The sequence below is a fragment of the Tigriopus californicus genome, chromosome 10, assembly GCF_007210705.1.
Source record: "Tigriopus californicus strain San Diego chromosome 10, Tcal_SD_v2.1, whole genome shotgun sequence".
Classification (NCBI taxonomy): Eukaryota; Metazoa; Arthropoda; class Copepoda; order Harpacticoida; family Harpacticidae; genus Tigriopus; species Tigriopus californicus.
This window is the reverse complement of record NC_081449.1, coordinates 2,847,644-2,861,285: the sequence shown is the minus strand read 5'-3', so window position 1 is coordinate 2,861,285 and position 13,642 is coordinate 2,847,644. Positions and strand designations below refer to the sequence as shown.

At 39.8% G+C, this 13,642-nt stretch overlaps 1 protein-coding gene across 1 annotated transcript in view; it reads left to right on the top strand.

Moving 5' to 3' along the window:
• The first annotated feature begins 9,156 nt into the window (after window positions 1-9,156).
• LOC131887556 (uncharacterized) overlaps window positions 9,157-13,642 on the top strand; it is a 19,556-nt gene continuing 15,070 nt past the window's right edge. Inside the window, exons 1-2 of the mRNA XM_059236168.1 lie at window positions 9,157-9,339; window positions 9,450-9,625. Coding sequence (XP_059092151.1) covers window positions 9,191-9,339; window positions 9,450-9,625 — 325 coding nt within the window. The 5' untranslated portion in view covers window positions 9,157-9,190. The remainder of the gene's footprint in view (window positions 9,340-9,449; window positions 9,626-13,642) is intronic.

The window sequence follows — 13,642 nt, the reverse complement described above, 5'->3', positions numbered from 1 at the left end:
AATATCACAGAAGAAAGTGTGCTCAGGGCAATATATTCCCTAAAACCGATTCAGCTCAGCCGGACCTGATGCTATAACCGCAGCCTTTCTCAAGGAATGCGCACCTGAATTAATTCGAGCTCTGACCACTCCAATCAAGAAATCCGTACACCTTGTTGCTTTTCCCTGACTCGCTAAAGGTGGGTCACATCACTCCAATCTTCAAAGGTGGGGATCCCTCCCTACCAAATAGTTACCGTTCCATCTCATTGACATCAAATTTGGCCAAAGTGTATGAAAAAGTGGTTAAAGAATCTATAAGACCATCTACACCAAAGTGTATCTCTCTCTTATCTTTACTCTTTTATGTTACTTGTTCTATGATCTAATTGTTTCCGCACATTCAGAGAGGGTTACCAAGTCTACGACTGCAAGTCAATTGGCAGAATACAAACAACAGATAATTGGCTATTCGAGTCACAATTTATTCATGGCAACGTACTGCTAAGATACACTAGTCATTAAATGTTGAACGATACATACTGAAGAAAATGAATTCAAATTTGAGATGGAAATTGTGCCATGGCATTTGGTCACTTTTACCCCTCAGCCTGATTTCGCTCGATATCAGGGCTATGAAAATGAATTTTCTTTTGTTTTAGATTGTTTTAGAGTCCTAAGTTTAATTGTCTTAAGTCTGACTTATGCAATAGTGTTGTTTTGTAGTAAATAGTTAACATGTGTCGATGAAACTGTCAAGGAGCCGAGTACTTACGAGTTTGAAAGTAGACCCTGATCTCTCTGGAGGCCACCACCTGCGCTCGGTGACTTAACATTACATGCTCAAGATTTACAGTGAATCAATAATTTTGCTTGTAGGAAATTTTTGAAGAAACAAATGAGTAACAAATCTACTCTAATGAAGAGTGTTGCATGGCGGCCGAGTGGTGGTAAATGACTATATAGTTATTGTTGATAGAGGGAGGTATGTGTACAGAGAGATGAAACTATTGCGAGTAATGAGTGAAGGTGTAGAGTGAGTATGAGAGAGAACTATGGATGACTAGAATGAGAATACAACAATGAGTAGAGCTTCCATGTGATGGGAATAACAGCTCTTGATGCTCTCTTTTGAATTTCTGGTGATTCCACCATCGGATGCTTCCTTGGCAGTGCTGGGCGGAACTTGTCTTGATTTTTTGTCATTTTGTCTCCGGGAAGGCCCTAAGAAGCTAAGAAATATCTTATCCTAACGACTTGCACGCCAAAAATCTAGAAACTCGTGCTTGGCGGTGAGGATTCTTGCTTTGGCCATCAAAGGAGAATGGGAAGTGGTTGTGTTTTTAGCAAAGTAAACTTGTTATTGAGCCTCAAGAAACGAAAAGTAGCTCCCTCTATGAACTGACCTTAGTACGTCCATATTTCCACTTTGCCTTAGGTCTCGATTCCGGCCTGGATAACTTGAGTGTACTTAAGTGTAGTTATGTAGTGAAATAATACTTCCAAGCCTGTTACTCTTCTCGCTTGAAATAGTTCACTTTTAGAGTATTCGGACATTTGGGCAAGCCTGGTACCAGCAAACCAACTTGCCTGCCAATGCCAGTGATGGCAAGTTGGCGTTTCAGACTGGTTTTAACGAAGCTGACCTTTCCCCATGTAGCTATGTGAAAAAAGGGTCAGCTTCTGAAAAACGTGTTTGAAGCCCCAAACATGCATCACTGACTGTGGTACCAACAAACAAATGAACCTGCCAGAGCTTGCCTAGGTCCACCATACTCTCTCATGTACCCCACGCGGCATATTTAACTCGACAGAATTTGAATTTGAATGATGATTTGTCGTCTTATCAAGATTAATCTTAGTAAGGGCTAATTTCTATATCCAGGCAATATTTTGACATTTAAGCATTTTTAATTTTATTATCGGCATCATTGTAAATGTCAAAAGAAAAGTTGTAATCGAAATGATCTCCCGCGGAATACGAGCCTCGAAGAAAAGCAAAGAACCTGAGAATCAGCAGCCAAGTTGTCAACAATAACCAGGGCGATCACTGAGGTGTCATTTTAGTTTCAAAAGAGAATTAACATTGTCAGGTACAACATCCCCCTCCCTCTTATTGGAAATATAGTGGTTTGTCCTTCTATTAGGCATGCTGTCAACCTTGGACAATTTTTCATTAGTGAAAAGGATGACTTGCTCTCCGTTCTTTATTTCATTGAGTAATAGCTTGGATTGGGCTAATCTTTTGGAGTTGTTCAATTAATGAAAAGCTGGATCTTCTTCCTAGCCTTAGACATGGGGCCCAGGTATTTCATGGTCCCACAAGCATTGATTTCTTCTAAACCCATGGTGACCCTGATTGATTCGTCTTCATTCGACGTTTGAAGGCATTAATCATAACCGTGATCCACACTGCTGATTTATCAGGCTTTGAACCGCTTTATAGTGTCCATAAAAACTTGGCGGCTGATTCCCACGTTCTTTGCAATGCATGAGGCTCCTATTCCGCGTGAGGTCATTTCGATCACAACTTTTCTTTTGTCATTTATAATGATGCCGTTCAAAATATTAAGAAAAGCTTTTATATCAAAACATTGTCTGGATATAGAAACTAGCCCTTACCAAGCCTAATCTTAATAAGATTACAAACCATCATTTAATTCTAAATTGAAATTTCGTCAAGTTAGATATGCCTCACCGGGTAGTTAGCAATTGACCCTATATTCTCGGACATCCCTGAGTGGGAGTACATTGTTGGCTATGCGCATCATGCCAGATTCAAAGCAGGATTTTTTAATGTAAAATCACCGTTGGTGGACTTTAATGTGGGCGAGTTTACGTGGCAAAGTTCTCTTTGATAGAGCCCCATTTGGCGGGTTTTGTGGTTGTGGGAGATCCCCTTTGACGGACTTGAAAGAGAGGAAGATTACCGTGGCGGAGTTCACTCTCCGTAGAATTCACTGCTGGCAGAGTTTATCATCGCGGAGATAGCCGTTGGCGGAGTTATCCATGGCGGAGTTCAATGTGGATGGAGGAGTTCAATTCTGGCAAAATTCAACGTCTGGGGACTTTATCATAACGGCGATTCCTTTGCAGAAAACCATTGGCGGAGATTAGTATGGGGGAAAACCGAGGGACCCTTTTAGTTGTTACAAGGAAGTGAAAGCCTTACAATTGGGAGAGTTTGTAGTAGAGGTCCTTTGACATGAAAGAGTATTGATTTGATCTCATCATCTAAAACCCTTGGCTTAATTATGATCCCCTCAAAAAAGTTCCCAGAGGTGCGCCTTTGACCAGCGGATACCTCCATACACTTGAATTTTCTTGTTCAACCGTCCCACACATAAAAATGCATGCATTGAAAATTGACCATTGCAGGCATTTGTGCGGTAATTTAAAGCATGAACTAAATATCCCAAGTATTAGTTTTCCGAATGTATTAACAAGCATCGACAATCGTCACATCAAAAGGTAAAAACACCTTATCATAAACATGTATTCATCATGTAACAGTTTTCGATTACGGTCTGATCAAAAAACCATGGAACAATATTTACTTGTGTTTTTTATAGTGCAATATGCTTGTTTTTGAAAACTTTTGAGCCATTAGCATGTTATGATAGACAAGCACGATAGTAATTTGCCAAAAATAAGCGAAGACCTTTTTGTTTTTTTTTATAACCAGGAAGCGTCTACAAGCATAAGTTGCACGTATCTTTCCGAATTTTCCCCTTTTAATTTGTTTGAGAACGTGGGAACATTATGATTGACAAGCTCCTGTCTTAAAACAAGAAATGACATTAATCACTCACGGGTTATCTTTTTTGTTCGTATTTCCAAATACTCTTTAATGGGACATTCTAGTCTTTTTCATTCATCCGTCAGACATATGATGAGACTGGCTAATGATTAATGATAACTACAAGCTTCCTCATAGCTCACGAAAAAAACTGGGTCAAATTAGCCAATCACCCCCAAAGAATATCAGTGTTATTAAACCAACCTGCAAGGGCTCTTCTATTTCATCACCATTATTGCATAAAGGTGACGGGTATCTTTGTGTGATAATTTGTGCATGTTCCTTAACTTCATTAAAGTTGCTTTAAGGCATGCACAATATCAAAAGATACTAAGCTTGGCTATTTGTGTTGGACTTTGTGTTGCTCGGTTGGGGGGGTTGAATCTCCCAATCCAGCAAAGCAAGGTATCACAATAGCACATAGGTATTTCCAATAAGCAATCTCATGTCCAGAATACCATTAATTCCCAGATGTGGGTGTGAATCAAAGTCGAAATTTTTTATCATACGATAAGTGGGGAAAGAGAGCTAAACCGAAGAATTTGTTGAGAAACGGTGTTAACCAATCAGATAGATAAATAAATTAAAAAAAAAGAAAGGAAATTGAACGTATATAACATTAATGTACACTTCTTAGCGTTCATCCTTTTTGCGGTGGGCCGAAAATCCACAAGGGTACATGACACTGCCACGTTAAAAAGAGATCATTTAAAAGAGATAAGTCTATGAGAAAACATAGCAGAAGAGAAAAAAGGGCGTGGAGGAGGGGTGAAGAGGTAGGGGATGAGTTGCTTTCATTTTTGTTAGTGTTAAGCTACAGAGCATGTAACAGTGTTACAACGCCAAACCTCGTACTTAAGTTTGATACAGTTGTCTTGATATGTTTCAAGTATATCAGATTTGGTTAGATTTCCATGTACGTTGAACGTCTCGGATGTATTGTGCATGATACTTGGTCGGATGGAGCTTACGGTAATATTTTGGTACAGGTGGAACTCGTTTTAATGGAGTTTTTATTTGCACAATTTTGGATCCATTGCCTTCTATTGCCTTGCACACAATTTTATTCTGGGACAGCTTCACACTATCCTCTAGACGTATCTTTTCAGGGCGTTTAAGCAATGGAATTCCGACTGGTAAAATATTCAATTTTCCAACAATAGATGCGGTCATATCCTTCCAAATCAAAGCCGAAATACAGTTAAGTATGTCTTTTCACATGGTCACAAGAGATAAATCAAGCAAGATGTACTCAAGACTATCTTTGAGCCCTATGATGACCATCACAAAATGTCAGAAGATGCATTCTCAAGCTTCGAAGGGCAACAAATGGTCAATGGGTGTGCAAGGAATTGATCCTGATACTTGATATGTTGCTCTTAGAACAAGATCAACACAAAACATAATTTCACACATTTCGTTTGATGAATTACTTAGGGCCCGATTAATTCCCATCAAAGTGGGGTATTGTTTTTGTCTCTTTGTCATTTTTGTCATTGGTCGTACTGTACGTTAACCAATCCCCGATTTTAACTGAGATTTAAGATCAAACTAGATTTATGCCAATCTCTTTGGGTTCTTTGATTATTAGTAAAACAATAAGTTTACCATTTGAGATATCATTTATCTTAAGAATGATACTAATATTTGCAATATCTATATTCAAAGTAATCTAAGCATTATGATTTATTATGTATCAAGCTAGAGGATGTCATATGTCACTTTTATCCACATTATTTAGAATCAACCATATTAACTCTTTCTTAAATCTCACTTACATTAGACTTTGGTTGGACCAAAGCATGACAGACCTACGGGAATTTGGCATGCAACAACACCAAAGAATTACTTTGATGGGGATTAAAACGGGCGTAATTTTTCATCAAATCAAATTAAGAAGATGGCATTCGCAAAACTTTATAAAGTACATGTCTGTCAGAATGACAAAGTTTGTTGAAGAGGGTAACTTCCTAACGTCGTGATTGGCCACTAAAGTGGCCTTCCACCCATGAGATTCCAGGCGGTGATATTTTAAGATGGTTACCAAGTGTCTCAAAAATAGTCTTGACGATATGTTACTTGATCTAACTCTTGTAACCGAATGAAAAGATGTGTTAAGCTGCACTTTGGCCTCGATTTGGAAGAATGTCAAAGCATCTACAATGGGGTACTCCCACGTGGTTTCGTGAGCGCATATTTTGAGATGCGATCTGAGCCCATTTGGTCCTACTGACAATATCAGATAGTTTCGTGAACCCACATTTTGAAATGAGAATGGGTAAAATTTAGTACTTTTGCATTTCAAAATTTGCGTTCACAAAACCACGCGAACGTAAACAAAAAGTGAATGTTTTGCCGACATATAAGAACAGATCCAATATATACTACTCAATTTGCCGGACAAAACGTGCATCTGATGGGAGTGAAAAGCTTGTGCCTAAACAATTGTTGATGCACTTCTCAACGGTGGACTTGAGTTCAATCAGAGAGACCTTTAACTAGAGGAGTGGACATCAGCGGAGCTAGGCCGATTTTTCTTTTTGTCGCAGCTCTTTGACCAAGGCATAAATGAAAAAAAAACCAGTAACTGCACATCTTTTATTGTATTCAGTCTTAAAACTCTAGACTTTTGACTACATAAACCAGAAACTTTCAATATTTTTGATTTAAAGTAAGATAACACAAAATATTGTTCCAAAAACACGATTTTTTCTTCTGTTAAATCTCTTTTTCATAATGTATGGTAATATCCCTTGTGACTTTTGGGGGGGGCTTAAATTTTTGTTATCGCAAAGTGGCCTAGCTTTGCCAATTGCCATGTCCAATCCTCCTGTTAAAGGTATCCTTGGTTCAACGTAGATCGGAATAGCTTGCTCAAGATTCGTGAAACACTTCCTCTTGATTTACAAAAAACAATCAATGCTTATTTTCAATTTAACGAAGGTTTTCTTGTTTGATAGTCCTAGGAAACTTGTGCAAATACATGAAGCATTACTGAGCCCATGAGCAGGGAAGAAGAAGACCCAAGAACAAGCTCATTCTCATAAGTATACTCCTCTAGTTTCAGAAAGATAATGCGCAACCTTTCATTTTCGTTTTTAATGAATGTTTATTATGAGTACTCATGAGAAGTTATTTTTCAATGCATAAATTGGTCTAATATCTAGCCTGTAATAGACCTAAGCAATTACAGCGCTGAAGGGCAAACCATGAGACCATGAAGAAGTGATTACTAATTGCTATGTAGGGAAATTTGAGTTTTTTGGGCATAACCTCCCTATCTTCGACCAAAGGGAGCTATACGAAACGAACGCGTCGAACCAGAACTTAGGGGATCGAATAAATAATCACGGGACGTTGCGACCATGGCTACAAATTTACATTTTCAGTGGCATGTGGCATCCCTAGCAGAATATCGGAGACCCGTTAGTTAGTCGCAAAAAGTAACCCTGACTTTGCTTCGATCAAAACTGGTTTGCCTTTTTTGTCAAACCTAACCTTTTCTTTTATAAGGACCGGTTTTCAGCGGTATAAAGTTCCCTCTCCGGCACGGAGAGGAAACCAAACGCCACCATTAGAAATCTTATTTCATGGCGTTGTGTTCAAGAGTGGCCGGAATCTACGTGTCCAGCCAGTCGTGAAGAAAATAGATATTCTCAAATGTCAAATATGGCTTCAAGTGGTTTCGAAGGAAATTCATGTCTTGAAACCCGGTTCTGGTAAAAGAAAACTGTGTATTGAATAGCAACGACGTTCTTTACATGCAGTTTGTTCAAGTTTGGATCTCAAAGCATTGATTGGTCAACACATAAAACTAGTTTGCCATTACATCATACCCTCTTGTGTGAAGAGAAGCTCATACAAGCCCTCGCTTGTCTGTTCAAACTCGACGGCATGAAATGGGCGAACACATTCAACGTGTCTTGACCTTGTTGACTTTCTTCAAGCCTCACTTTTATAAACTCCACAGCAAAGAATGCCCCCGTAGTTGAATAAATAGCTATTACGTTACGTTGGAAACGGCAGGTGCTTTGACTTTCCAAGCTTTCTGGCAATCCTGATTTTGAAAATTTGTTTGACCATCTCTAAGGACCAGGTAAATAATCCACAAAAAGTTGGCCAAAGCTGCCCGAGAAAGACGGCTCTGGCAACTCTGTTTTAACCAGTCGCAATTCAAAAGCCACGTGGGGGTATCTCAGTCTCCTTCGTCTTGATTAGTTTGAAAACCAAATATTGAGGCGGAATCGCATCTTAAAAAAGCGCATCAGTAATGTTTCATTGTCAAGCTCGGCATCCTCCTATTAACGTTCGAAGTCTTTGACAATTTGACAATTTTCCAAGGGAACGGTCCCAAAAAAGAGTTTTTTCGGTCTGTCGCTTTGCTACAAGCCAAGATTCACAGGACCGCATTTAGCCAACAACCACTTTTTATTATATAAGACCCAAGTAGCCATAACTTGGTTCCTGAAGGCTATATTAACCTTATGATAACATAACATACAATCAAACTGCTTCAATTTGTTCAGAGGATTGACTCGGTTGAACAATAAGTTTCTAAATATCCAACCCACGTTTTGTTTTGAATTAACCAGAATGACTTTTGATGAGTTTAGAGCCACCAGAACGCTATATAGTAGAAAACTTTACACAACATACGACAAAGGTGAGAAAGTCGGAAGAGTGAGTGAGCGTGGGAAAAATGACAATATCTAATTTATTCATAAACATCTTGTAGAGCCCTTAAAGTCCCACTCTTAAAAGGTTGGGTGGCAGATCAGACTCATTATAAATGGCCAGACCAACGACTAACCAAAAGCCTTAGAGCAGTCTTGAGAAGGGAGACGAAAAGCAATTCCCGAGCAATTGCTTACTTGGAATCTGTCATAATATATTACAAGACTGTTCTGCCATTTACTGTCAAAGTAGCTGCTCTTTTAGGGAATTTCTACTCGAGAACGGAAATATTGTCAGTTGTTTTATTTAGTTGTTACAATGACTTATCAATGTTCAAGTGTTTAAAGAAATGTATGAACAAAATACAAATGTCATGTCATTTCCTCTCTGTGCCCATTTCTGCTTTTTGCTGTGAGTGCTTTACAAAGCTATTATATGTGCTTAGTTATTTCATGAACCAGTCAGTGACAAAACCCCTTCACTAGGGAAGAGCAACTTTCACACAATGACTCTGGCGTTACTAGTTGTCCTTGGGGTATTGAAATGTTCCTGGGGGGCCGCTCAAATAGAATCCTTCCGCTATTTTACCAAAAGGGGATCATTTACCCAATATCCGGATCCTTTTGTCATCACGAATCAAGTCAATANTGACTTATCAATGTTCAAGTGTTTAAAGAAATGTATGAACAAAATACAAATGTCAAAACCCCTTCACTAGGGAAGAGCAACTTTCACACAATGACTCTGGCGTTACTAGTTGTCCTTGGGGTATTGAAATATTCCATGGGGGCCGCTCAAATAGAATCCTTCCGCTACTTTACCAAAAGGGGATCATTTACCCAATATCCGGATCCTTTTGTCATCACGAATCAAGTCAATACTTCCGGGTAATGTGACATCAATATTTACTTCTCCTGTCTGGTTCGGCAATTTGCACCCTAAAAATATTTGAGACGAGCTTGAGAGGTTTCAGTTTCCTGGAATAGTTCCATTTTAGATCTCACATAGAGTGTAGTGGCCTCGCTCAACTGTCTGGCTGTGATGCCTTCATATTTGATGAACAGGAGAAGAGCTGCGCAATAACTAATCAATCCCTTTACACCATCGACTTCGAAAATCAAGGACCTAGCACCAAAACCGTTGGATCAAAGTACAGAGAACTCAATGCCATTAGTGAGTACAGATTCTCTTACATGTATTATACTTAAACGAAAGCACTGGCACTAGTTGATAGATACACCATTCCTCAATATGGCTACCCAATTTCACCAATATCTGACGACTAATTTTGAAAATAAATCCTGTCAAGGCTTTCTACAACCTTTTTTTGTTGTTACACCAAGAGTAAACCAGAGCTTCTTAATCTTGTTTTTGGAATGCAACATCTGGGAAAATATCTCAGATTAGTACAATAATCCACTTAAAACCTGCAAGGGGATAATATTTTAAAATGATAATTAATCACAGTGGTAAAAATACCCTTTAAAGACTTGATAGGGCTGGTTGAACACCGTGTAATAGATATTGCGAGCAATCGCAGTTGCGTTTCCAATTCACTACAAAAATAGCTGGTTAATTCTTGAAGGGGTTACGAGTAGATCCAGGGTAGTTTGGAGGCGGGAACCGACCCAAATCTTGTATGGATTGAGACCTCGGGCCAGACAACAAAGAGTGACTTTAGAGTCGGTGAAGCAAAATATAGGAAGCTTGATATTCAAGGCTTCACCACATCTGGCAGTGATAACTGCCGTCCGCGAGAAGTTCCAATCTTCCAATGGTTTCATCCTTATGAATGCCAGTTCTCACTAGCTGAAGCGGGTTGACACGTGTCTTGCCAAATGCTCTCGTACACTGCCAATAGTTTGCTGAATCCTTGTACACTACATAGACAACAGTACAACAAGCCGAAGCACTGGTATCCCCAAAGGCAGCAATAAATAATGGGTCAAAGTTTTGTGGGATCAAACAACGAGATACATGCTTAGGTACCCATAACACTGATAAAGATTTTGTGCATATGTCAAGACCTCTAGTAACGATTTTCGTTGTTATTGAAACAAAAGGATCTACTTTTGAATAATACCATGTCAGAAAATGCCTCAGGTTAATATATTTATGCACTTAACACCTACAAAGAGATCATAATTTTAAAAAGTAATTAATAGATGTTGGGAGTAACCTTAGTTAATATTGCGCAGGCGGTAGGTTTTTATAGTGAGAAGTTTCCAACTACAATCTTAGCCGAATCCATGGAGGAAACGATAAGGTATCACGCTTTCAGAGATTGCATTTGTATCAAATTTGACTACAAAATTGCTCCGGCTCAATATCTTAAAGTCATTGCCAAAAAATGTAATACGCTTTTTCTATGCCCAAAAATAAAAGTAAATATGTTACTCTTTGTTGCAGCGAGTAAAAACCATGAAAATAGTTTGCAATATCACTTAAAACTGGTTTAATGTCAATATTTAACAATTGTGATGCCATACTTGTAAAATATAACTCTAATTAAGCCTGATCTTGAATTTTGACAAAATTCTTTTAACGTTAAATGAAAACGCCGAGACCTTAGAAATCGATTATTGCAAAAAATGACACATTGGAAAGTTGAATTGTCTCATGTATCGTTAGCATATTTCAAAACATGACAAGATAGAGTTAGATAAAAATGATAGCCATTTTTAACTCCTTTGTAAATTTTAAGCCACAAGCTTTACTACTTTTTGCCTTGAAAGAAATCTCAAAGAAAATGAAAACAATACATTTTCTTGTCCTATCATTGAAAAAGACAATAGCATGTTTTAGAAATAACTTGAAATATACTTAGGCTTGATGTGTTCCCTGCGAGAATAAAATTCAATCATCACACCATGGCGCAGCTGGTTCTTAACCCTGTTTGCGGGTAACGAGCCGTGTGATCATGCCCAAGACCACGGTTGCCCCCAGTGGGGCGGAGGTGAACCCAGAGGAATCAGCCGGAGTTTCCGCTATCCGCCTTTCCATCCGCAAAATTAAAGGTCACACAACCCGGATTAAGAGTGCGATTAAAAGTGCTTGTGTTTCGGCCCAGAATTAGCCTACTTCGGCAGTCAAAGCTGAGCTTGAGCGACTTATTGGACAACTCCAAGCCAACCAGGATAAATTAGAGGCAAAATACGATAGCCTGGCCGCCATCGATCCAACTTTCAGAATTCTCAAAGATTTTGATGACACCTTCAACGTGGCAAATGATGCTCTGTTGCGAATGGAGAAGATAACAAGTCAGCCTCCCTGAACTGATGGACCGACTAGAATGGATAATGTGTCGGTCCCGAGGGTACAAGCTACTCTGGCCCCTGTAGTTCTTTCACACGAAGCAACCCCAGACGAGTTGCGGGACTGGATTACGAAATTTCGAAGTTATTTCAGCAATAGTCGCATGCAATTTTTCGAGACGATTGATCAACAGTCTTACTTTTTTGCTGGATTGGATGCAAGCTTTACAAATCATGTTTCGTAATAACTGTAACGACTCAACGCCAATATGGGGCATTGGTGGATTTGTTGACGTTTCAGAGTGCCGATTTGCCAGTGTCTACCCAATCTTTGCTCGACGATGGGTGTATTTTTCTATGGAGCAACAAAAAGGCCAACTATTTGCTGACCCCCTTGCGATCATGGACAAGAAGGGTGCCGAAGCAGAATTATCCAGCCTTGGGGTGGAAGAAATCAGGGTCTTCAGGGCCCTTCATGGTTGTACCGACAATAAGTTAAAGGAAGAATTCCTGGATCTTGCCTCCCAACTTGGAAGATGATAATGGAAATTACCGGCATTTATGAACGAGGGCAACGTAATAAGCAAATTATTGAAGAAGTCAAGGCCGCCAATAAGTCTTACTCTCTGGTCGTGGCCGCATGAACGGTCGTCAGCGGCCAATCAGTCGCGAATCACGTAAACCAAGACGTCCAGCTACCCCCAATCATCGTAATAGAGAACGAAGTGGATAGGCCACCATCTCGGCTGTCAATCATCATCCCAATTGCCCAACTCCTGATTTTCGAATTGAGGTAACCTCGTTGGATGGTTCCAAGTTTTGCCTTGGCGTAATACAAGATACAGGTGCCACCCGGTCTGTCATCAAAAAGTCTAACGGCTGCAAATGGCACAATCCTACCGAATGATGGGGCCGTTTTATTAAAAGTCAAAGGCAAGAACGGCAACCCCCACGTAGTAGACGCAATCGCTTCGCCCGATATAAAGAAAAGTCACTTATTTCTTGGCAAGATCTCATGGCCATGAATGTTACACCCAAAGAATTCTCTAACACATCAGTCGGGGCAATTATTTCTCGGAGTGACTCGCTTGATCTTGTCAAGAAGGATTTCGAGGATGTGTTGGTGACCACGTTGGTCAATTCGTCCGGTACTATCAAGGACCCGAAAATGTCTATTGAATGGGATGATACTATCAATGTCCGGCCTACTCCCGTTCAAACGGCCAAACAAACTCCAGTTCATTGCAAAAAAATGTCTGACGATCTTATTGACGAGCTCATTGCTTCTAAAATGATCAAACCAGTCAGTGTCGATGTCCCTACCACGTGGATCGGCCCAGCCCATTTTTTACCTAAGTCCAGAGGGAAAAAGTTGCGACTCGTCACCGATTTCCGAAGATTAAATAAAGCGGTCAAACGTCCAGTCCATCCCTTTTTGCGGTGCCTGATCTTATTCGCCGAATTCGACCTGATTCCAAATTCTTCGCGAAACCGACCTTGAATATTTGCTAAAGCTCATTGACGATATGCTCATCCGAGCCCGTACAATGAACGAACTTTTAGACAGACTGCGGATAGTGCTCCGACGTTGTCGAGAAGCTGGAATCAAGATATCTCTCGAGAAGCTCGAAATTGGGTCAAGGGTTAAGTTTGCTGGATATGTGTTTAGTGGCGAAGGAGTCCACCCCGATCCGGACAAACTACGTGTGTGAAATGATTTTCCAGCTCCCAATTCCATTACTGAATTAAGATAGTTTTTGGGTTTAGCCAACCAACTTGCTGGATTCATCCCTGATCTAGCATATGCGACAGTTAACATCAGAGAGTTACTTAAGAAGAAAAACGCCTTTATTTGGCTGCCAGCTCATGAAACGGAATTCAGGGAAGCCAAAAGGATACTCTGCTCTGAACTCGTAGTGAAACCATTTGATCCCAC